We start from the raw sequence: 26,346 nt of genomic DNA on the forward strand, positions 1-26,346 counted from the left end.
AGATTTCGGCTCTGATTCAGGAAAGCACAGGAATAAACAGCTGAATATGATGCTGAGAACAATTTCCTGGATTAGAGCAGTGAAAGGGAATGCTTGATCCTTGGTTATTTTTGGTCTGTTTTTATTTCAGAAGTGCTGTGTTAGGCACAGAATTGCCATCTTCTTCTTATGTTGCAATTTAGTCTCGATAACTGCAGCTTCTCGGTAACATTCCTGCCTAGTGACTCACAGCAGATGTAAGCCTCAACTCTACAGAATTTAATAGCAAAAACAATCGCAGCCTGGAAAGGGCTCTGGAATTTTTTGCATCAGCTTAAGAAGATTTAACAGCTTTTGAGTTCTTTCCAGAGGGTAAAGGTAAACATTTTAGGTACCTGTGTGGGAAGAAGGAAGGATTTGGGGTGATTGCTATAGTTATGGTTTAAAAGTAATGTGTTTTCAAAGGCCATATAGCTGGTGCAATGTTGTTAATGATGTATGAGTGTTTTAGCAGGATCTAGGTATTTTGCTACAGTATCTAGTTAGTTAATAAACCTCCTATTCAAATCTGTAGTTCTAAATTTATTCTAATATATGGCTGTATGAACAAGGCTGCTTTTTAAGCCAAAAAAGTAGAACAAATATGAATTATTGTCCTTTTTACAGCTGAAGAAAATGGGGCATTTTCTGTAACACTACTTAATTGAAACAGAGCAAAATTTGTGCATGAGTTAGATCATTAAAACAAGTTTGAATTTTAAGAAGGTGAACAAAGATCATTCAAGTCATTTTCTGTCCTTCTGGCACAGTCTCTCATTCTCACTGTACTTATTATCAATGCAATTCAAAGCAGAACTAGACACCTGAATTCCATCTAGTTTGCTGTCTCCAGAATTCAGGAACATGAAAACAGGCTGACCGTTCAAATTTTTTGTAGAACAGAGTTTCTTTAGTGCCATCAAATCTATTTAGAAACTTGTTATTGAAATACCTGGAAAAACATCAAATTCAGGGGAAATTTGAATGTAGGATTGATTGTCTGAGTAGACTGTAAAGAGAGCCCAGGCACAGAGAAGGCAAAAGGCACCTTTCTATAATTTTTAATAGATAGCTTTGGAGAAATCTTTCTGCACAGCTGTGCAGGTGCACATTCTAGGTGTAATCTGTGAATACTAAATGAGTAATATCATAGGGGTAAAACTTCAAGGTTTCACAAGATTTTCCTTAAATTTAAATTTTATTAAAACAGAAGGTGATTCTTTTTTTTATTCAGCTGTTAAGGGCTTGTGTTTTCAACTTGAAAATATTGCACCAAGTTTTTCTCACTCTATCATGATATGTGATAATTTATCCACGTGTCTACTGTCTGCAATTTAAGATTTTCCTGCACCAACTTTTTGTTGTTGTTTTTTGTTAAACAAACACAGGTATTGTAACAATATCTTGGAATTCTATCAGTGCTTACTAACTGTTTGGATTCACTAGCATCAACAACATAGAAATACTTGCTAAGTTGTGCAATTGTTTTCACCTGGATTAATATTTGTAATTTTTTTCCAGGATTTTTTGGAGGGGATGTTTTTATTGCATTGTGCATGAAAGTTTATCAGCAGTTGTGTTCTCTACCTACAATTTTAATTGTTTTACCCTCTGTGTATATTTCTGCATTCTAAATAGCTATGTAACAATCATGGTAATATTTAAATGAATGGAGGAATTAGTTTATGAAACTGACTTTCAAAGCACCTCGAGCAAGACTTTGAGTTTCCCTTGAACAGAACTGGAGTGTTACATTTTACCAAAGAACATGCTGAATGAGAACTGTTACTAATACAACCTCTTCTGAAACTTCTTGTCTGAATGTGAAGTTAACAGAAGTGAACAGTTCCTCACATTAACTCCAAGAGCGGACCCGATGATTCAGTTAGTGTGTGCAAAGTGCTCTGGACGTACACGGGGCTTGACCCAGTTTATCACTTTGCTGTAGGGTTGAACACTCAGTGAATCTCTTGTCATTGCAACTGTGGGGTCAGATAAACCATAGAGTCATAGAATCGTATCAGCTGGAAGAGGCCTAGAAGATCATCAAGTCCAGCCTTTGTCCCAGCCCTGTCAACCTACTAAATGTTTTCCCCCAAAGCAACGTCCACCCCTCTCTTAAACACCACATCTTAAACCACAGGAGTTGATACCTGCTGAGAAATTGGCTCAAAGGCAGAAGGTACTGTCCCCTTCTACGACGAGGGCTGCTTGCTCTCCTCTGCCTTGTCTGGATCTCCCTGCTGGGCAGTGACAGAGACACAGTCACGTCACCCATTTCCATTCAGAGCTTGGGTCATGTCTCTTTCTAATTTACTTGATCTTTCTTCTTTTTTTTGTGAGGACAGCAGCAGAAAGATTTTGGCTCCCATAACCCTTCTTCCTACTTCGGGTCCACTCTGTGGTTTGTTTTTTTAGTTCCCATGTCCTCTCTCTTTCAGTGTCTTCCCTGTTTCTGAGTGACAGGTCTGCAGAATAGAGCTCTTGATTTCTCCCTCTTTGTAAATCCCTAAATTCTTTTACAATCAACATGAGCTCATATTGTGAATGACTACAGGATCAATAATCCGTCTTGGGTTTACTGTCAACTGCATTTCTTAAAAATTAAACTCCAAGGTTAAAATACCTTGAGCAATGTATCTACATAAACACATCCAGAATTACTTTTTGAGACTATTCCTATATTTTGGTATGTCTTTTGAGCACATCTTACTTCAGTGCTAAAGCTGACACACACAAAAGTTGTCTTCCAGGGGCAGCCCCTGTGAAGTTCCCCACAACAGGAAAATGCTTTAGAAAGAGGCACCCTTTAAATAGAAAGGTGACTTCATCTCAAGATGACAAACCAAACCAACTGTACACACTCTGCGCTCCTCAGCTCTTCATTCTTTCTGTGCAGCTTGCTCATAGTAGCTCACATATCCTGTAAGGGATGTGATTTGATTTGGTTGTGCCTGTTGGTTTTCTATTTACTTATTTTTTGTACTAACATATATTTATTCGAACAGTATGCAAGATTTACCTGATAGTCTTTAAACAGATAAATAAATAAAAGAGAATATTGTAGTTGTAAAGCTGTGCAGCCCTTTTAAGGTTGGTTGTGGTATTCAGGCATTCAGTCAGTGAAATCATGATAGACCAGTTTGTGTATTAAGACTCATGTGAGGGACAACACTGTGCTTATGTAATGAAAATAACAGAGAATAAAGCAGAATAGTTAAATATGAATCTTCCAGTGGAAAAAATACATTCTCTTCTCTCCTGGAAAACATATTTAAGATATGCGTGGAGTCAGGACATCAGTTATCAGAGACAGACCATTTGTAGGTTGTCCAGGTATCTAATGTACTGTTTGGTCACTCCTCTTGCAGATATTGCAAGAGATGGCAACAGCTGCTTTCCAAAACAGTGGTGGCTGCAATTGCCATAATTACTACTGTTGTAAGGTCAAAGTGCATGCTTTATCACAACAGAAATGTTTGAAATTGAAATGAATAACAGAATTCAATGCCAGGTGAGTCTTTCGGATGTTCGCCCCTTTTCTTTAAGCCTGAAATTCATCGGATTCACCATTTCAAATAGTAGCACAACTTATTGCACTGAATTAAGGTGAGGTTTCTAATTCAAATGATACCACATTTATTTGGTTAGCATGAAGAACAACTTAAAATTCAGAAATTTTATGGCATAGAAATAACAGTGTAAGATTTTCACTTCACACTTTCTACTCAAGAAACATTTTATAGGTAATTTTGAATAGATTCCTGTGGAATCCTTAGATATACATCAGCTTTGTATAGTGCTTTGCAACTTAATAGTAGATGTTGTACATGCCCAAAATGCTCAAAACCCCTTCAGAGTTGTCTGTAATATGAGTCAATGGGTACAGAGTACCTTCAGCATCTTGTGTCAGCATCATCCTGTGTCAGCATCAATTCAGTAAGAAGTGGTACAACGAGCTTTATACAGATATATTTGGGCCTCCCAGCTCGACATTTTCAAGTATGATGCATTCAAACCAGCAAAACTCAGAACTGAAAATAAAACCAATGTTGCTTATTTAAGTAAGATAACTGTATTCTAAAACATATTTCATAGACAGGTGTTGAAAATCTGAAATTTGGCTGGGCTGTGATTTGTACTCTTGCATGAGGTTTTCAGAGACTGGTGAAAATAAAGCTAGACTTGTCCAATTTTAAAAGAACTTAAAAACATACTTCACACAATTACCTTACTGATCTTTGTACAGTGAAAAGCACAGTCTGCTAAAGTTCCACAAGTGTTTGGTATTAATTCTTGTAAAAAAAAATGAGTGGAAATTTCCATTAAGTTGGTGTTTCAATAAGCAAATGCTAACATTGAATCATTATAGGTCTATGCTTTGTCTAACCCCAAATGTTTTAGCTAGGTTATTTAGTTGAATAAGTAAGAAAAGCAGAGTGAATACATATTTGGGGTTAAAAACATGTTAGCATATGCTAAATGAAAATATTTGAAGTTTAAACCCACTCCCCCAACATTCCTCAGTTGATAGCTTGCAGCAGTTTAATCAATTTAGAATTGGTTCTTGTATAAGCTATGTAAATATTTTACTAATTGGAGGCCTTGGTTTCTCATCTGTGAGCTGAAAGGCACACAACTACTTTACAGAAAATTGGAAAGTTATGCCAGCTAATGTTTGCAAGGCAGTGAGATACAATTTGATCATTTTGGCATATAAAATAGTTTTCATATGAAATAATGAGATTTAAGATGCTACGGGTCATCCTGTGCAAAAATATGTATAGCTGTCAGTTGAAAGATGTCATCCTTGTCACCGTTCGAATAAAAGCTGATAACTATTATGCATTTTTCTCCTAAATTACTTTATAACAGTAAAATTATCTCCATCTTCTCCTGGCACACAAAAGTTATACAAATCTGTAGACCAAGGACAACTAGCCCTAGTCACATCTGAATTACTTGAAGGTAACAGAGAGCTTTCTCCCAGCTTTAAAGGAGTAATAAGGAATATTGTCCTGCTTTTCAGAGCATTTTAAAAAGCTATTTTACTTTTGCCTTGTTTCACAATAAAATGCATGGGTTTGAATCTTGAATAGCTCTCCTAAAATACATGGATGTCTCTGATACAAAGTGGCCTAAAAGCATTAATTCTGGTTTTACTGGTTTTTTTGGGTTGTACTTGATCAGACTATTTTAGACATTTGTAATGAAGACTAAATATATGTTGTGTTTACAATATGTAAGAAAATAATTAAAGGTTAGATAGATTATTTCAAGTAAAATTTAAGATGTCAGGTGTAAAAATTCAGTTTTATTGTTTAAGCTAACTAATATTTAATTTGTTCCTCTACTTCACAGTTTCCAAAGAATGAAGATTTTGATAATGATTGACTTTGTCCTTGCATCTAGTTTGATGGATGCCATTGTCAGCTCCGTAAGTCCTCGTAATTAAATTTGCCGATAGAATTTCTTCTAAATATTTTATACTTTGTATTCCATAGTGCTTACAATGTATCTCAGGTACATGGGATGGCAGAACCTGTGACGGAAAAGATTAGAATTCAGAGCAAAACTGAGAGACTGTGGAAATAACCTCAAATGATGTTCAGTGGGGACAAGTTTATGACAAGGAAAGAGGAAACCAATGCCTAAATACACAGTGGAAGATAAATGACTGGGCAATAGAACTGAAGAAAGTAATCGGGTCAGTTTGTTACTGGATCTGGCATGAAATAAGAGGTGACAGAGTATCTTTGCTAGAAAAGGTGTTGTAAAGAGGCATCAACAGGCACATTGTACAGAAGGCACACAGGACAGTTATACTACCATTCGAGGTAATGCTAACTCGGAATCACACGTTTAGTTTGAGCAGCTTACAGAAAGGCAAAACCCCGGAACTCCTAAAGCAGTGGGCACAGCAGTAGTATTTCTGGTCATTGACACTTGGTATGAAAAATGTTTCTATCTCTTTCTACCTTGTCCACTTGCCAAACAACATCTCAAAAGCAAGATCCACAGCTTCATATTCTTACTTGTTCCCATGTTACTATAATTCGCATTCAGGAAATGACCAAAGCTCCTTCACTTCAAGGTCTCAAAACTTTCTGCTGTGTATTCTGTCTAAGAAAAAACCTGACACAGTCATGCTTACTTGCTCCATTGCTTAAAATACTCCTAGCCTCACTGGTCCTATACTGCCTGTCCTTCCTAGTTTGATATTGTGGTCCTATCTAGCAGGCACCTGGCAGATTGAATTTTTGATTCATAATTGCCTAGGTGGAAGCAGGTGCTGAATTTACGGCTAGGTGACCGTCATTGTTTGTGGCTTACATTATCTTACAGAATCCTTTTGTTCAGATAAGTAGCTCTATAGGGGTAGAATAGGAAGCACCTACCTCTGTAATCCCTTCTGCTCAATGGAGGAAAGCATGACCAATTTTTACAGAAGCCTACCAAGGAAAAGGCATTACAATGAAATGTATTTGCTTTCTTTTGATTTTTCGTCTGGAATATTAAGAGCTTTAGCTGATCCTGTGACTAAAAGCATGGAACATGCTGAAATTTATGTCCTAAGGTTTCACATTTTAATCTCATTAAAACACTAATCTCAGTAGAGATTTTTTGGAGTTCATTTAAATTCTAAAAATATAGGAAATGACACCTCAAGTTAAAAGTTTGTATTTTCATAGTTTTCATAAAGTATTCTGAATCTAACTTATAGCACCAGTTTTGATGGAAGGTTACTAGATGCTAAATAATTCAATAATGAAATATTTCAATAATGAAATAAAGATTGTGAATGCACGTTAATTGCAGGAGCTGGTTAAATATGGGACCACATGTCCAAGAGCAGAGCTGTCAGCTGTTGTTAGATAATTGCTCCTCAATGTGTAGAACAAACAGTTGCTTCACTGAAACAGACAGAACAGGTTATGGTCAGTCTGGTTTCAATCAGTGGGCACTACTGTCCACAGAGACAGTTACAATCAAATTCACATTTTGTTTTTAGTATTTCAACATTGTTATAGTTTAACTTTGGTCCATATAAACAAAGGGAATACCAATACCTTATAGCTGCTGACCCTATATGACATTTTGCTTCTGTAGTACTCCAGCTGTGCGCTGGTTTAACTCCAATGATTTTAAAAGAGTTATCCTGTGCCAAAGAGCAGTGGTACATTAGAAAAACAATCTTGTGACCTGCAGACCCAGAAGCCACATTGATAACACTCTGAAGTTATGGTGGTAACTTGTGACAGTGCCATGGGGAAAATGGATGTGGAATTCCAAATATGAAAATGGTGTTTTTGCTGTCCAAGAGCAAAAGTGTGACGAGTTTTGTCTGGAGTTGATAGAAAGGGGCATCAGTGAGAAGGCTGGCGTCAGGGAGACAAAGAAAAGTATCAGATATCGGTACTTTTCTTATGTAGGTTACTTTCAGAACTCTATTTCTGCTCACTCATTTCTTTTGTACGATGCAGTTATTCGGTATGGCTGGTGATTTCTTGATTGTCACTTACTATTTACCAGCACTGTAAGCTTAAATCCTTTTCATCAGGAAATTGCTATATGTAATATATTACTGTTGACTCCCTGATGGGTGTATTGTCTGTAAAGCAGATGAGGATCAGCTCAGTGTTAGTTTTTCATTTTCACTACTTAATTCACAATTTTTAAGTAAACAAAAAGAAAAGATCAATTTGAAATGCGAAATTAAGAATAATATTTAGAGACATAGCCTGTTGCAGACTTATGTTTAATTTGGTTCAGAACAAAGGGCCTTTTATGGTGATATATGAAGTATTGTCATACTGAATTTAGATACCAAATTTTTCTAATATGATAATATTTTTTGGGAAGCTCTATACTTTTAATACATAATTTAATCACAGTGGGAGAATGGCTTTTAGCAGTACGAATAGGTGAGCTGACAGATGCATTTTCACTATGCCGAAAAGAAACACACCTGGCTGCCTGAAGCTGCCTCCTCTCAAACATGCGGTGCGGCGCTCTCTCCAGCACTGAAAGGAGCTCTTCATGTCTCAGACCTTGTCGTGTCTTACAGAGATGAAGTCTGAGGTCTTGCCTATGAAATCACAAGGGCCTGGCAACAGGGGCCACCATTTCCAGGATCAGCCAAGACTTTCCTGTTCTATTTTGTCATGTTCTCCAAGGTTGCAAGTACTGCATTCAGACTGATACCGGCTAACCTCAATAAACAAACGCTGCAGCAAAACTGGGAAGTGTGGCATGGTGGCTCCTTTATCACTCTTACCTTAATATGACTAGGATTCATATTTGACCTGACTATTAGCATGGAGGTTTTTGACAGCTTTACTTCTATAGTTAGCATTAGCTCATCAGGGTGAGCCAGAATTTTTTATTTTTTAAACATTATTTATTCACTCTTTCTCAACTCACCTCTACAGCTCTCCTGTACTCCATAATTTTCTGTATGCACTTGGGACTAGTTTGAGAAGTTGCAGAGACATATTAGGGAATCCTCTTCTGAATTGCCCAATTCAGCTCAGCTTTGGTGAAGAGTTTATATGAATCTGCAGATACAAGTTGAGACAACCACCCCGGAAAGACTGCACAATAGTGCATCCTTTCTTTATAATACACAACATGTCACACATGTGTAATATGTATGACCATAACATTATTATGGTCAAATAACATCCCTCTAAGCTACTGTAGCAAGTTTATCTCTACATGTGCTTGTCTTTTAAGTATTTTCTTCTCTTGTTTTCTGCTAGAAGAAATGGAGGGTAGGCTAGGCATCTTGTAAAGCTATCCACAACTTGAAAAAGATTTTTCAAGGGTGTATTCTTAAATGAGATAGGACTCTAGGGATATGAGGTCACTGGCTCTTTGTCTGTTCTTCTAAAAATGCTAGTGTTTGGTAAACACGCCTCTCATTTTACAGTTCCTCCTTGTGGTCAAGCATCTTAATGACTTCTCAGGACCCAGTTTCTATCAGGCAGCTGGAGTGTTGATTCTTTTATCTTCAGACATTCTCTTCAAATATCTGTAGTTCATTTGTCTATCTCTTGAAAGTAAATTGCACCCTCTCTAGTGAAAAAGCAAACATCTATCAGAAATAACAGGTCATAGTTGTGGCATGGTATATATGAACGTTCCTTGGCAGTAGCAGAAGTTCTTTTTAACTAGTGCCACGAATCAATTATGAAAAAATGTGCATGTAGTAGAGTCATAAAATGCAGATTCTAATTAATGTTGTTAGTTTATGTCACACTTTATTCTTGGAATTGTGGTGAATGGTACTGCAGAGAAGTCAGTCTGACCAGAACCACGTTTGTGCTCCGTAGAAACTTAGAGAATGGCATTAGGTTTTCAGACAGAAGGAAAAAAAAAAATCACTGCAGCACAAAAGTAACAAGAAACATTTTGGGAGTGTTGATGGAAAACAGGTGAAGCCTGAGCCTGATAGAAATGAAAATACACACTGGAGGCACACATCCGTCTCCCACTTCAGATATGTCTATCGTTCAGTGTGACAGGGCAATATTCTGAGGTATCAGCTCTTCCACAGGGATGGCAAATACTACAGGTCTACATTCTTAGCTCATGTAAGTAATATTGCCCTGTGAATAAGGTTACACCAATTTAGAACTACTGCATATTTGATCTTGCATATGAGATTTCCAGAAGGTTACCCTCTGATTTACTTTTACAGTACTGGTTGTGCTCTCATGCAAGCACCATAGCTACTAATCTCTGTTTGTTCATACAACATTGCAGACACAATGTTACTGTTGCAAAACCTCAGGTCACATTTATAAAATGTATGATAAAACCCCAAAGGCTTTTTTCCTCATGTTGAAATCAAATTTGTCTAAGATCTATTTGAATCTGTACGGGCTGTTTTCATTTAAGCTCCCTAGACTGGGTTGTTCACTTTGGCTATTTTACCATAGTCATTAATCTAAAAACAATTTTCTGCTCTGTGTACATTCTGTGTTTCAGAATTTGAAACACTTATTCCAGCTCTTTTGTCACGTATCCATATTTACACCGAGGTGAAATGCGTTCTAGGTATCACCATATCAGAATCACCACATTTCTTGCCCACTCTGCATGACAAGATTACCGATACAAGTCACAACACAAACTGATTTTTAAGTTTTTAACATTTGTTTTCCATGCATATCTGCAGCTTCTTAGGAACTGTTTATTTTAGCATGCCAAAAACAAGCTTGAAATTTATGATATTTATGTTGGCAATGTTGGGTTTCTTATCCTACAAAGTGTGTACTCTCAAAGCATTTGACAAATGCACACTGAAATTGAAAACTTGTCATTGTGGACTGTATTTCTTTAAAACTCTGGAATTTTAGAACTTTCACAGTGTTAGTGTCAGGCCTTGCTGGATACCAAACCTCTATACTTGGCAGGTGGTAGAGAATAAGCAGTCTTTGTGATGGGATCCGTATTACAGTGTTTTCCCCTAAAGTCTCCTCTGCCTGTTTGCAGTGAGAGCTGGTATTTACAGCTGCTAGAGAGAAGGTCTCTTTGCAAAGCAGGTATATGTTTGGACACTCTGTAATACACAAAACAATTTTAAATAGAGGTAGTAATTGAGGTGGAAGTCAGCATAGCCTCTGGGAAGCTGTGACCAAAATGTTTTATTCAAGTTAAATTTTATTTATGGTTTGCTTGCTTGGTTTTTTGTGTCACATGTGAAATGTGACAAAAAATTGTTGATTTTTCCTCTCTAGGATCTACAGAACTGTCTTCAAGAGCAGATACAGCTTCAGGGGCAGGTGAGGCTTCTGAAACATCGTGTGAAACAGCAGCAGTTAAAAATTATACAGCTTTTAGAGAAGAAAGAGATTCAGTACAGTGACAAAGGAGATGAAAACAGTGTCATTGACTTGGAAGGAAAAAGACAGTATTCAGGTTAGAAATTAAGCTATTCTTTTCATTGTAATGTTACCCAGAAGCTCTAGCACAATCGGGCCCATTGACTTATTGTTTTAAAAGCTCATAGAGAACAGTTTGTTTAAAACACAGTGTTCAGCTTTTACCTAGGCCTGCTGCCACAAGGAAAAAATGTTAATCTCACACTGTATAAATTAAATCCGGATTGAAGAAGTTTATTGATTTATTAATGGCACATAGCAAAAAAAAAACACTCAGCAAACAATAAATTCAGAAAAAAATATCAGCAGTACAACAGATAAAGGACAATAATTGTTAATAAACAGTTATAACTTCTAAACACTCCTCTTTGACTAATCTCAACAAGTTCTAATCTACATTTTTAAATTCACAGGGTGGTATGTGTTAGAAGAACACACTGATTCTGTTCCAAAGTCCCTGAGACACTCATATTTACACACATAAACTCAGAGTAATGACATCTGCATCTCGCTTAAATAGTGTTCCGTATGTTGCACCATTTTGACAGAGTTAAGTTCAGCTCAGGACATCCCACCTTCTAAAATATTGCTTTTAAGTTGTTCTTGTAATCTCACCAGCATTCTGGTGATGATCCAGTCCCTCTGCAGTGGAAGAAGGCTAAGTGTGGTAGTAGCTGGAGTGAGGCCCAAATTTTTAAAATAATAAACCACCATCCAAATCAATAGTTGAACTGAAAATATGATTTGGAGGTCTGATTCTTGAATGAAGTCTATTTCTAGCTGCCCAGTGCTAGAGAGTCTAAACTTCTATAATTTTTAACAGTTTTGCTTGAACATATCTGCAGTGTTTACAATGCTGGAAGAAATCACAACATGTAACAAGGTATCAAATGTAATAAAGCACTGTTAAAATAAAATTAAAAGCAGTTCTTAGTTTGACTTTAACTGTACATTTATTTATGTATTCAGCATCTTGGAATAATTTTTTATTATTATGGCTGACTCTTTTGTAACTGGAAAAGATTATTAAAACCACATTTAGCTGAAAGATATTTGTCCTTTCTTAGCATATGCCTCAGTTTATTTTCTTAAAATGTGGTTCTAAATAACAGATCTAAATTGTTCCAGTTTCTGATCATTTTTTCCTCATTATTTTTTCATTTTCTTTGAAGAAAACGTGTTTCCCTATTGATACTGCATTATTTCATTCAAACTGCTGTAGCGTTTTAATGTCAACAGAGCTGGATAATTTGGGTTGGTTTTTTTTCTTAGTATAAACTGTTTATTTTCTATGTCTAATCTTCACTGATACTTTCACTGAGAATAAATGTAATAGTTCAGAAAGTTCCAAACTGGCCTGGATGTTCAGCCAACATGTTCATAAATGTTTCGAGGAAAATCTTACAGTAGATCAGCTGTACCTTTGCCAGGAAAAACAGAAATGTTGAAAATTATGCATTTTTCCTGTATGACTGCTTGATGGTAGATTACACATAAACAAAGAACTCCTTTCGTTTCTTAACTCCTAGAGGAAAGAAGATAAGATTACCCAATTACATTGCTGTTACGTTTTCATGAGCTCTGAATTTTGCCATTACTCTAACTGCTGAGTTATTAACATCAATGCAGACCAGACTGTATCAAGCCCAAGTGGTTTCATTTTACACCTACCTTGCACTTTTTGGGGGTAGTCTTCTCTATATTTTCGCACCTGTTGAGTACAAGGGACAAGAGTATCAGGTCCAGGAATTATTTCCCTTTTCTAACACTGATGATTCCACACTCTTATTTTTTACAGTTCTCCCCTAGACTTTCTGGACATAGAAGTACATGTTTGCCTTTAGAGGTTAATGTGTGTTATATATATATGTAGAGAAATTATACGATTGTAACAGGATTGTAATGCGGATGATGCCATTGTAAATTAGAAGTGACACCACTTAAACCAGAGGAATTATTTTGCTAGTCTAATGAAAACAAAAATTATAACTTTTTATGGTGTAAAAAATATTTTAAAGAAATGTCAAAATAATTACAGCTCACTAAAGTTGTAAAGCAACGCAAATAGGAGAAGATATCCAAAAAGTCAAAGAAATGTGTTTGTAGAGGTATTCCCTTTGTATTAGCCTGGTTGATATGTGACTCCTACAAGATATGACTTGATTTCTGTTATTGACTCAATTTCTGATTTTGCCAGTAAATATAGGAGTAAAAGCACTCCTATGACTGTGTCCAATGACTCCTTTATGAACAGATTGTGCAGAAATCTACAATGACGGCCATAAGCAAAGTGGATTTTATAAGATGAAACCTATCCAGAGCCCTACTGAATTCCTTGCCTTCTGTGACATGTCTGAAGGGGGTGGTTGGACTGTTTTCCAGAGGCGTTCCGATGGCAGCCAGAATTTTGATAGGTAAGTACTTGACTTAGTCATTAAAATTGGAAACAAAGTGAAGAAACATTAAATCAGATGGAGCTAAGTTAAATCTTAACTTTAGATCTATATTAATAAGTTGCTATCCCAGACAAAAGAGGGGGAAAATTCCTGTTCTGTGGGGCAGCCTGCAGAGGAGATAGTACTTCTGGCTCTGGCTCTCTTCTGGGAGGCATCTCTTCTAGTCTTTTTCTCACAGCTCGTGCATTTTACATGTGGACACTTCAATGTCAGATGCATTAACAATTGTTGGAGTAACAACTCTTAATGACAAATAAAGGACGACCTTGCCTTTCACAAGTAGTAAATAGCTAAAAAGGTAAAAATTTAAGCAATCTGCTTGAACCAAAATACCATCAGTAAGCAAGCATGAGAGAAACCCACCACAGCTCATGGTAAATGCCTCCAGGAAAGATAAGGTGGGTGAGAACTTGATTTGTGGACACAAAACCTCCTTGCCTTTGCCAAGACTCAAGTAATTTTTTTTTGGTAAATGTCCATAAGTGAAATTTTTGGGGCTGTGACACCTGAATATAAAACCCCATAAATATTTACAGATTTTTAAAGCAATAAGAAGGTTTTTAGAACCTCCACTTCGCCCAATTTGTTTTTCATGCATCTGCATCCTTCTGTGGATGTGTGTCTTATCCATGTTTATATTTACTCTAGCTTTACAATACCCTTGTGAAATTGGATCCAGAAAGGATGAAAAACTGAATCCAGCCAAGAAAACTGTGCTATTCTTAGTTTATAAAATATGGTCAGAGAAGCTACAGAAGCAATCGGTGCCACCACACACCACCCATCCTTCCTTGCCAGAGACTGATGGCTGATTAAGTCACAGAGGCTGCTTTATTTTACGACGGCTTGTCCGCAGCCAAATACTTTCACCTCTTGGTTGAAGCATGGTTGCTTCTCATCAAGGAAACAGATGATATTTTTGTCCCAATTAGAAACAATAACCACTGACAAAGTGTTTCAAAGTCACTGTAGACAGGGGAACAATTTAATGCTTTCAGTATGCATGCTAATTCTTGAAACTATGCACCGGTCCAAGTTAAAAATTGTTAGAAATGGTCAATAAGTCAAAGCTGGAAATGACTAGCTAATACCTCAGTTTACAAAATTATATGTCCAGCTGCATGAGTTTCTCAGCTTGATCAAATCACAGGAAATAAAGAAAAAATTCTTGTGAAATAGCTACACATTCACCGAGATTGGTGGTGTCCCTGCCCACAACAGGGAGGTTGGACTAGGTGATCTCTAAGGTCCCTTCCAGCCTAGGCCATTCTATGATTCTATGATTCTATGATCCTCTGCATCTAACCAGGAAAATGTTTTCACTTTGGGTAAGTTGTGCTATACCAAAGACTGGGCTGAGCTAGTGTGTTTTCTTCTGGTCTTAAAATCTGTTAATCTTTAACCACCTTGAATGTACCTCTTAGGTGGGATTTAGCCTTTCACGTGTGAGAAATAGAACTTTGGACTAGGTTACCTCCTGAGGTTCCTTCTAGTTTGAATTATTATGTGATCTATCATTGTATAACAAAATAAGCATCCAAGTAAACTTACTTTTTTGATAAATTAGTAATTTATACACTTTTCAGAGTCTGGACTGACTATGAAGATGGCTTTGGAAATTTTGTTTTGAAAAATGGTGAATATTGGCTTGGAAATAAAAATCTTCATTATTTGACTGATCAGGGTAAGATTTTTATTGTAACAATAGTCTATTGTTTCTGTTTCTTTGCTTTTTCTGGACCATTTTTCGTTACCCTTTTTGCTAGCATAAATCCTGAGTTCTGTTGTTAGTTCACGCAGACTCCTCCAAGTTCCAGAAGAAAACATGTCTGAATATATGTTTTGCTACAAAAGATTCAGAACTGTCACTGGGCCAATGGCATGCAGGGAGCCTCTGCAAAACAAGGAATGGCAGACAGGACTGTACCTTGAAAGAATTATCTCTGCCCACTTCACAGCCAGCGTTGCTAACAATCCAGAGTCAGGTAGTACTTGTACGAATTTGTTTAGTCAGGGCTTTCCATGGCTGCCTAGGCTATTACATGAAGCCTGTTGATTAAGTGAGTCTTAGAAAGTTATTTCTGTCTTTCTAATAGTCACTCTACCTAAGATAACTTCTGCTTTGCTGTAGATTGCTGCATATAAAAAACTTACACATTGTCTTAGCCAGCTAATTCATATGGAATTCAGTGTCACCAGGATGTGGTCTTAGCTGGACTCTTTAATCTTCCGAGGTGAAAAATATAATTTTCTTAGGTGTAGGCTTATTGATTGGTTTTTACTATCCTTTCATTACCACCTCAAATACCTTACTAAAATATAAGCCCATAGGGCCATTTTTTAAAGATATTTTTTGTTTACACTTGAAAATCTGTATTGGAATAATTCTAAAATTTTCTGAACTGAATCAGGTAAATAAAGGCAAAGAATATGCTTTAATACGCATAAAGATAGAAGATAATAGGGGGCCGGTTAGCTCAGTCAGTTAGAGCATGGTGCTGATAACACCAAGGTCACGGGTTCGATCTGTTCAGTTCCCGTGTGTTTCCTGATCTAGTTGAGAGGTGTCCCTGCCCATGACAGGGAGGTTGGATTAAATGATCTCTAAGGTCCCTTCCAGCCTAGGCCATTCTATGATTCTATGATTAAACCCCATAAATTATGCTGTGATGATAGAGATAAAATTAATGATAAAACATAGTTAGTATTTTAATCTTCTACGGTAATACTCTGTTCTGAAAGGTAGTGCAATAGGCTAATTTAACCAAAATAATTTGTATTGTTATTTCTTAAGGCAACTATACTTTAAGAATTGATCTAACTGATTTTGAAGGAGAACGGCGTTTTGCACAATATGCAAGCTTCAGAGTTGCCAGTGAAGAGGTAATAAAATATTAAATAATGACAAGAGGCTTTAATGGAAATGTGGATTCTGTAGACAGATATTAAACATGCAGATTCTCTAATTTTCATAAAGATTTGTGTAGAACCTTATTGTCATATTTTCTTTCATATGAATGCTTGGAACTTTCAAATTTGTAGTAATAGTGGTTTACATTGATACATCAATTTCACACTTTCTGCGAAATGTATGAGTCATTTGGTTTGGATAAAAATAATGGATAAAACCAGTTTTTCTACGTTTGTTGAGACTACCAACAATAATGGTAAATGTTGTTCTGATTTGTTAGTATGTACTACAAACTAACTGTAAGATTGTTTTTATTATGTCATTTATGCATAACGTTACTGACAAATTTAGTTGTGGTAAGATTCTTCATTATCTACCACGCAGTGTTTAAGTGGTGTGACATTTCTGAGCATAAAAATAGCAGCAAATGGAACTGATCAATTTCCTTTCTGTGGTTTCACTCTCTGACATGCTAAAAGTTAAGGACATATTGGATTTTTTTTTTCCCTTTCTTCACGTTTTTCATTAGCATTCTTATGAGATGAGTTGTGGTGAATACTCTGGTACAGCTGGTGATTCCCTTACTGGTGGATTTCACCCTGAAGTAAAATGGTGGGCTGATCATCGAGGAATGAAATTCAGTACTAGAGACAGGGATAATGACAACTACGAAGGGAACTGTGCTGAAGAGGAAAAAGCTGGCTGGTGGTTTAACAGGTACTTTGATTTTATATCAGTATTGTCAATTATTCTTCTTTGAGTGTATTCATACAATAAGAACAACATATGGAAGAAGATGGGATTGGCCTTGTTTGTTATATTTGCAACCTGCCCTTGGACCCTACCAGAGATCTCAGTACTGGTAAGACTGAGACCGTAGAAGGGACAGCGCGTACCGCACAGCTCAAGCTGGTCTGTCATGATGGTTTTTGCCATAGACTTTGCCTGCCTTTGTTATCAGACAGTGAGAGATATCTCTGCCCCTTTAAGGTAACCAGTTTTTACACAAGTAGGTCATGTAGGGTTTGCAGATGTATCCCTCTTGTACTTCATTCTTGCATTTCTCCTGCATCGCACTGGACTGGATGTGGCAGTACTGCAATGTATCTGACAACTTCAGCTAGTGTTGGGTTATTAAGCCTCATTTTTTTCACCCCAGTTCACAGCATCTCACTCCTGTTGTTCCTTCTGTATCAAGATGGGAATGCGTGCACTCAGTTTCTGTCCATCAGCATGGCTGGACTGAGAGGAAGGGTTTTTTAAAGGAGGTTCACTAAAAGGATTTTAAAATCCAACTTGAATGCAAAAGAGCAATTCAAAAAGAAAGGATAAAACTGGCAGCCTCAGCACCATCTGTATAGGCAGCTATGTTCTCTTCCTTCAATAATTAGATAAATGTAGCCATGAAGAGAAAATATGCAATTTAGCTGTGTAATAGAGAGGTTTAAAACACAACTCGGGGAAGCATACTGCTCTTTCACTGTGATCTCAGTTCAGTTGGCAAGAGCTGCCAGGCTGGATCAATGCCATTGTTTCTCTCTGTTATATCATCCTTTGTTTCTGCTTTCTAACTCCTCATTTTCCAAATTCTGTTCCCATAAGTAGTCTGTGACCACCTTAGTTGATGTGATGCATCTTTTAACTCAATGTTTCACAATTAATTACTTACTTTAACATATTTGCATGGATATTGGGTCAGCAGAATGTTTGAGACGTGGGAAAAAAGTCATGTCATGCGTAGACCAAGTTTTTTCTGCAGTTCTTAGGAAAGGTAAGATATAAAAAGGAAATGTAACTACAGTAGAGATCCATTTCCCATGAAATCAGGTCTTTTGTGGATTTAAAGGAGTATCTAGACCTCAAGTAGCATAAAACTGATACTGTGCCGTGAGTTCATTACGAGTGAATCACCAATGACTTTCAGTAAACTGCATGAATTTTTTGTCTTTTAAAAACTATTTAAAAACCCCAAAACTGGATTGGTCTGGACAAAAGAATGACCCCTTCGTAAAAGTAGCTGTACGGTAGAACTTGACAGCTATTAATACCTTGTAGATGGTGCTACATAACTCCTAAAGATAGCTGACTCCTACCAGGCTAGTTCCTATTACGGCTGTGTAGTTCATGCTCTTAAAGTGACAGTCTGTCTGGATAATGAAAATGAGTGTTAAAATGAGTGTGAAAATATTGTTATTCCACTGCCTTGCTACGGATTTTTTTTTTGGTTAAGCCTAACATAAAACTGAATACTGCAAATACTAGAACATCTCAGTATCCTTAAATCCTATCCAAAAGAACAGTACTGGCAGAAAAAGCAACACACTCAGAACACATATTTGTCATGCACAGATTAGCAAACATAGAAGGAATTAGTGCTCTTGGCTGGTTTGTACAGGGGCTCCCAGCTATGAAGGAATTTTTTTATAGCCAGCTCTATGGTATCTGGACTAGAAATACAGAAGCACCCGGATAATAGGAATACCAAGGGGTGTGACACAAGTGAGGCCACGTTGAAGTAGCTCAGATCTAGTTTAAAGCCACTGGGCTTGCTCCAGTTCAGCACTTGTTATCCTGGAATTCTGCAGAAAAATGGCCTCTCTGCATTTTTCTGTAAGCAAAGCTCTGGAGGAGATTTTCAGCTTGGATGGAAATCCACAGAGCTGGGTTCACTCTGGTACTACACATAGGTCATAAGCTTTCCTGCATCCAGGGTGTCGCAAAGGTCAGTACGTTCATAACTCGTAAAAGAAGAGCTATCAAATCTCGTTGGGCATGAGCTTATTATCTCCCCAGCACTCCCAGTTTTAGTTACAGCATGCGCGGATGATCAGAGCGGATCTGCCAGGCATCAAGCCAGGGCCGCGGATCTCACTAACTCAGGCCTCCTGCCTCAGCAATCTTCCTGGAGATAGCAGAGCTACATCCATGAGGGACTGTACTGGAGTCAAGAAGTCCAGGCAGATTTCAAACAGTTCTTCAGAGAATAAACTCCAACTCTCCAAATGTGTAATAAAGTTAATATATAATTCATATAAAATAGCTGTGGATAATCGAGAGCCGACTGTACTTCTGAAACTATTGCGGTGCATTTTTTTTACTTTAAAAATTAGTCTATCAGAAAGAAAGGAGCAGCACAGGCTAATTTTAAGGCATCTATTGACTTCTCAATAATCAACATTGTTTCAGAATATCATATCAATAACCACATGCCAGTTGTTTCCCTACTATGTCCAGTTACTTCAGACAGCATTTAGTCGGTTACTGAATACTGTGTATTTTTGCTGTTAGTGCTTCCCTGTTGCTTTTGACAAAATAATGTTTTGCCTGCTTCCATCAAAGGAAATAAAAGAAAGAATTTGGTTTATCTAGATACCTCTTAGTAATTATGATTCTTCTAATGAAATCTGTGGTTTGATTCAAAGTTGACAGGGTGCCTGCTAAATGCAGAATTTGTATAGCTAGAAAGATTATGTCAGCTCTGATATAAGTTTGTCATTCTTGAAAACAAAGTCGCTTTTGCAATCTGCAGTTTACAAGCTTTCAACTAACACATTAACAAAACTGAGCTTAAAAGCTGTAAGCAATAAATAAGCTTATATATATAGATATATATAGGAAAACTTTCCTATGAGGCTTTTACCACAGTTTTTTCTTCATTTCTCTAAAACTATTGTTAGTGAAGTGTAAGGAAAGCGAGTAAGATTTGCTAGTAATAATATCCTTAAGATTCATTTGGACTGTTTTCTGTTTTCTGATTGCACGTTTTCTGAAGTCAGCTTTTGAAATCCATCATGGTGTTCGACAGCTAGATATTAACAGCACTTACAACAAAATACTGAATTGGCAGGTGAACCCAGCCAATTCATCACCATTTGCTGGAGAAGAAACAACAGTTTTGCTCTCTATATGGTCCCAATAAGGATCTAAACTTCTTTCTCCTAGAAACTCAATAAGTATCAAAGTTGTGCTGGTACCTATTCAAGCCTTTGGGAGTTTGCTAGGGGTTTTGTTTGTTTGTTTTAACTACTGCATTTAATAAACTGTAGCAGCATTTCTGCTTCAGTGTGTTAAAGAACCAAAAAAAAATGTACTTTGTATAGTCAAATCAAATGCCAGCTCTGATGATCCAGTAAATTGGTATACATACGTTTAATTAGCGGTCAAATTTCATCCATTTGTAAAGTTGCAGCTGACTAGGTGAACTGATGGTGGTATTCAGGTTTCGTCATACCAAACACTAAATGGGGTAACTGCAAAACTTGAGAGGGGCTGCTCTGGAACAGTGAAAGCAGAACAGTATTTATTTCCCAGAGTTTTTCTTGGCTGCTGTCACACATGACATGAACAACTCTGGATGAGCGGGCAAAACCAAAAGCCAGTGATGTCAGAAAACGTGTGGAAAGACCAGAAAGAACTTTTGCTCCAGAGAAGCGAAGAGCACCTGCAGTTGTGCCCTAATTAAACGGGTATTGTTTAGGCACACTGAAGGCGACAGATGCAAATTTCTGGAGCTGTCAGACTGGGTCGTTACCACGGTGGCGAAGCTTTTGACGGCCACAGAAGCGATGAACTCCCGCAACTTTCCTACGGGCGGCTTTATTTCTGTTTTCTTTTACTTTTCCACCAGGTGTCACTCTGCCAACTTGAACGGTTTGTACTACAAGGGCCCCTACAGTGCGAAGACAGACAACGGGATAGTTTGGTACACCTGGCACGGGTGGTGGTATTCCCTGAAATCCGTGGTCATGAAGGTCAGACCGGCAGACTTTGAACGTAATATTGTTTAAGTATTTTATTAAGACGATTTATCTAGTTAATCTTTTAGCAAATCAATCCAAATTAAAGCAGATGGGCAGATTTTTTTGCTTCTCATCTATGCACATATAAATCTGGATTAATTCCTGTGCAGCCAGTAGTTTTATGAGATGTAGATGAGAAGACAGTCTAGCTTGTGAATCTGTAGATGTAAATTCTAGTGCTAATATGTTACAATTTGGGGTTTTTTTTAAAGGCAGGCATCCAGCCTAGGACATTCTATGATTCTATGATTCTATGATTCTATGATTCACCTGCATCTTCATCAACAAAGAGAATTTTGGGCTTTGGCAGTAACTACAAATCTTTTCACCTTTTAAAAAACAGTATTGTCGCTGTGTTGTCTCAAAAATGAAAATTAATTTTATGTATTACAACCAAAAAACTATTTAAATTCAAGCATGAGGGTGGTTTAGGCAGTGGATGGAACTTCCTGTCTTTGGAGTGACTCAAGGCTTTAGAAGAGAGTTGCCTGTAAATTCCTCTGGTTTATTCACTGCATGTGTTGTTTACATAGCATACATGGAAAGTAAAAAGAACGAGGTGGAACTGAAGGAATAGAAGGGATAAAAGCTAAAATCAGTTGAATCCAGCATGCACAAGTGGATTGTCCATTGTTGCTGAAGCATTTCTAGGGCTGGTCACATAATTTCTATGTAACATTTGTAGATGGTTAGTAATTATACTTTTCTTCTTCTTGTTAACCAGTATGCTTGTTTTGTATTTGACAGCATTTGGTAACCTGGACTCTAATGTATTGACATTTGGGGTTTACCAAAAGGCTAAATAACAAAATCTGCAACTAATTTTAATGTGAGCTCTGCTTTGAAAGTAGACTATCACTGGGCACGTGTAGAGGGAAGTGTATTTCATGTGCAACTAGAATCTGGCATTTTAGAGGTTCTTCATGCCTGGCTCTATAAATTTTTACTTTTTTTATGTATCTGTCAGTCTCCACAGCCCTCCGTATTTGAATATCCTGTTCAGTCACATCAGAGCAGTTCTGCTTCTAAGCCTATTATCTTCTCCTTTTCCTGCATCCTTGTTTTGGCTCCCTGGGCATTCTCCCTTCTCGAGCTGCAGATCGACGTTTTTCTTGTACAGGAAAAAGCCATATGAGAAACTGCCTACCCCTGGCTTTTGTGCCCAACACCACAATACACTCTTAACAGGCAGTAATAACAAGAATCGCTGATTAGTGCTTGCTGCCATAGAGAAGCTATGAACACTCTCTAGAAAGCTCTCTGGTGAAATGCCACCCATTTCTGCTGAGTGGGTGCAAAACAAGATTTTAAAAATCACATGGATCTGAGCCAAACTTGGGCACTTCTATTTTTCTGCTTTCCTAAAGTAATTTTCCTTTTGTGGTTGGACTGCCAGCCTCTCTCCCTCTGTCCAAATACAGTTTTTGAACCTGGCAGCCAACTTCAGTCAAGCTTAGCATAACTGAAACTAACTTTTGGCAATCTACCCATCGATTTATAACTACACTGATATGAATACAGGTCAGCTGAATCATAACTCCCTGCATGGCCATTTCCCTTTCCATTTTCATCCTCCAAACGCAAAAATTTGGCAAGAATCCTTGAAAGAATTGAATGGAATGAGGGAGGGAGGATGTGTAGAACAACTGAGGGAAAAAACAGAGGTTCATATGAAACAATCTCACTCAATGATATAAATCAGATTACACCTAAACAAAAAAAAAAGGTAATTAGGTAGGAAAAAATGGGGTTCAGAAAGCTAAAAATAATGTTATCATGTAAAAATGGTGCTGATAAAAAATCTGCAGTACAGAAGTTTTGAGGTCTGTGCTTTCTGTGGTAGTAGCAGCTATTCTAGATAATCCAGTCTTTTTCTTGATATAGCATTAAACACTCTGCTAAAGATTTCTAGCCTTTAGCATATCCCTGTACCCCTGCGTGAAAGGACCAGTGGATAGCTCTTCAATTGCTTATTTGGAACCTTGTTTAAACGGTTAAACTGAATTAATTTATGTGTCTGACAGGAAGGCCTGTAAGTCTATGTATAGATATATACTTTTATACAGATTATATATATTCAGCATTCAACATTAAAACAGAACATCTGATATGTGTTTTTATCTGATTTTATTAAATAATTTGAAGTGGGTTCCTGTGTAACTCTATGAGCAGGTCTATAGGTATGGGTCATTAATAATATGATGGAAGTTTTGGAATAACTTAAAAAACACGTTGGAAGTACAGTGTTTCCCATCGTGATTTTCAATACTTTTGCTACTCTGAGAAAGATGTAATTATTTTCAAAAACATGGATGACATTATGTTGAAATTGCAAAAACACCCTTAGTTTTTCACAAGAAAATGGAAATACTAATTCATGTATTTGGAGAGTATCGACAGATCACATCCCATGTAATTTCAATAGAAGATATGGAGGATTTAAGTACAGCAAGGATTTAAGTACAGTGGGATCTCTAGCACACAAAAAAGACTTAACATGTACAAATTGTGCTCATTAAATATACAGTGGGGTTTTTTTGTTTGCTGCAGCACAAATACGTCCAAAACCCTGCAGCTTGCTTTTTTTTGCCCTTCCTCAGCAACTCCTAAATACCTGTGCATGTGTCTTTTACCTCTCTCTTACAGAATCTAAGCTTCCTTCCTTTCTTCTTCCCTTCTTAATTGACAGTCAGATCTTCAATCTTGCCTGCTAGTTGTGGTTTGCATACCTGTGGATGCCTGGCTTAAGGAACCTCGGTAGCTCTGAGGTTCTGCAGAAGCTGAGCAAAGGCTCTGAGGAGCTAAATATGGTTCTCACAAATGACTACCTGAATTTCAGCATGTCCAGTTTTGTTTTCCTTGCAAAACATCCCAAGTAATTTTCAATCTATAGTCTCTCATGCAATTGCAAAATTATATTGCCACAGGAGCCACTAGGCTGCCACTTTCTGCAACATGATATTTAATATTAAATTAGCTAAACACAGACATATGTTAGTGATACCCTGCACTAGGTGGTGCTCTGTACATGTATTTTCTTAGGCAATACACTACTTCTAAACTAGTACAAACATTTCTAAACTAGTACAAACATCTACTTTAGATTTCAGTCTTGCCAGAGCAAGGAGTCCTTTTCATGTGCTGGTAAAATATCTCTTATTGTTAGCAGCAGCAAAGTAAATGAACAGCTCCATCTGGATTTTAGCATCTTCTCATAGAAGATCTGGGAGGTCCCGAAATGCTCCCAAGGATACTTCCAGGATGGAATTTCATTCCAGACAAAGGGTCTGTGCAAGTTAATTTAATTATTAAATGATAGAAAGCAAGTCAAAAGTGTTTAACTGAATTTAGTCCTTAACTCTTGAAAAACATGCACGAGTTCCTAAGGTTACCTAAAACCTACAGAAATTCACAGCATTGAATTATCTTGAGTTACAGCATGCTTAGGCAGTTAAATTGTTGTTTCTTTAATTTAAAAAGTCTTGCATTACAACAGTAGTTCATATCTTCTGCTGATTAGCAAAGAGAAAAAAATCCGTGCAAGTTCCCAACACTTCCTGAACTAACAGATCTGCAGCAAAAAATGCTGTGATTCCTCTACTGCTCTTCCCTGGCAGGATCTCTTTCTATTTTTCACCTCTCAGCTACCCTGAAATTCAAGAGAACTCTACTGGAGTGAGGCCCATCTTTATATCGTAATACAAATAATAAAGCATTTGTGTGTTTCTCTCGATCAGGAAACAGAGATTTTGTGAACACTTGTGGCACCACCAGGATGAAGTAAGTGCTTGTGCCATAGGGAATTCACTGCAGGGAGAGCAGGAAATCCCCCTCCTGCCCAGATGCCGTACAGCCATCTGGGAGAAGCACCCTCCCTGAAAGCAGTGAGTTATTCCTGTGGTACTTAACAAATGTAAAATTCACGCTGCATGTAATTGCCAGGAAGTCTTGCGAGTCTCACTCCAAAGGCTAGTATCTAAGTTTGAATTATTAACACTTGCAAAATGTACAAGCATTTTGACTTGTGATGAAGGGGATTTTAATGATTGTAATGGATCTCCTTTTTCTTAATTTCTAATAATTTTGAATAGCACATTTTAAATATCTCAAAGAAGTTTCTGAAATAATGCTAATTCAAGTTGTACCAGTTCTGTGTCACTGAATCCCCTCTACCTCTGTTATCTGGTATGCTTAATTAAAGATCTCAGCACAGTTCTCATCTATTCGTCTTAGTGACTCTTCCTAACAAGGAGCTTAAAAGCTTCTGAGTTGGTTTCACTACCCCTCTGACTCAGTATAGAAAAAAAGGAAATAGAAAATTCACACCCATCTAGAAGAACGCTAGTCAGTCTTAACCTGAAGTTCCTAAAAGTTCTAGAGTATTGAAGGAAGGGAAGGGCTTCCTTTTTATGTTTACACAACTTGAAGAAAAAAAGTCATTAACAACACAACTTGAAAATACAAACCATTCATATTTGCAATTCATTACAGTAACTTTAAATTCTGCTTTATATTAATTTTTAGCTCCCCAACATTAAACTAAAGCACTTGACCCTCTAAACCTAGCATAAAAGTTTCCTATATAAGATGCTAACTGGACACCTTCCCAGCTAAGTAATACTCAACTTTTTTTCTCTCTCCAAAAGAATTAACAATATTAATCTCATGCAAGTCAACTCAGTCCAGAAAGTTACCCTGTGGATGAATTAGGCCTGTCACCTTCTTCTCAAGGAGATCATTTACATTGTATCCCAGAGAAAACACGGCTCCAACAAATCCTTTGTGCTATTCTACTACTTTGGCATTAAAAAGGTATGAGCCGTACTCATGCAGCATTCATGTAGCCCTGTAAGGCTGTATGTACTCTGTAATTCATCATATACTAATGATCAACAGCCTTCTCCCATGTTACCAGAAAAACAAAAATATCTGTGCTTACGTCCAGCTAGAACTGGAAAAAGGTAGAGCCGGAAGGAACTAAAGCTAGAAAGCAAGGAAGAGATTGCCCATGATATCTCAGGCTTACTTGTTGATGCCTGTGATGACAGGCTATACATTCTCCATATAGATCTCACAATGTCTCTGTCATTTGTACACTAGTTAAGTCTCAAAATCAAAATTTGAGATAAATGAAGACATCTTACAGTTTTTCAAAGAACACCATCACTACAGATGATGAATGAGCATTGAGCTGTCCAACATAAGAAGACAATAATGGTATTATCAAATTCACTTTCAAGGTCTTCTGGTACATCACAAAGTGACTGTAGGGA

At 37.2% G+C, this 26,346-nt stretch overlaps 1 protein-coding gene across 1 annotated transcript; it reads left to right on the forward strand.

Annotated features, from left to right (window-relative positions):
- The first annotated feature begins 273 nt into the window (after nt 1-273).
- FGL1 (fibrinogen-like 1) lies at nt 274-21,061 on the forward strand. Its single transcript, XM_009865984.1, has 8 exons — nt 274-357; nt 5,380-5,455; nt 10,764-10,944; nt 13,162-13,321; nt 14,950-15,047; nt 16,158-16,246; nt 16,804-16,991; nt 20,902-21,061. Exons 2-8 carry the CDS (start codon nt 5,390-5,392, stop codon nt 21,059-21,061), a joined length of 942 nt encoding a protein of 313 aa, XP_009864286.1. The 5' UTR covers nt 274-357; nt 5,380-5,389.
- The last annotated feature ends 5,285 nt before the right edge of the window (nt 21,062-26,346 follow it).

The sequence above is a fragment of the Apaloderma vittatum genome, unplaced genomic scaffold (assembly GCF_000703405.1).
Source record: "Apaloderma vittatum isolate BGI_N311 unplaced genomic scaffold, ASM70340v1 scaffold28533, whole genome shotgun sequence".
In the NCBI taxonomy this organism is placed as follows: domain Eukaryota; kingdom Metazoa; phylum Chordata; class Aves; order Trogoniformes; family Trogonidae; genus Apaloderma; species Apaloderma vittatum.

Coding starts and splice junctions, on each gene's coding strand:
- FGL1 (XM_009865984.1), top strand. CDS start 5,390: ATGAAGATTTTGATAATGATTGACTTTGTCCTTGCATCTAGTTTGATG. Junction 5,456..10,763: donor TGGATGCCATTGTCAGCTCC/GTAAGTCCTCGT, acceptor TTTCCTCTCTAG/GATCTACAGAACTGTCTTCA. Junction 10,945..13,161: donor AGGAAAAAGACAGTATTCAG/GTTAGAAATTAA, acceptor CTTTATGAACAG/ATTGTGCAGAAATCTACAAT.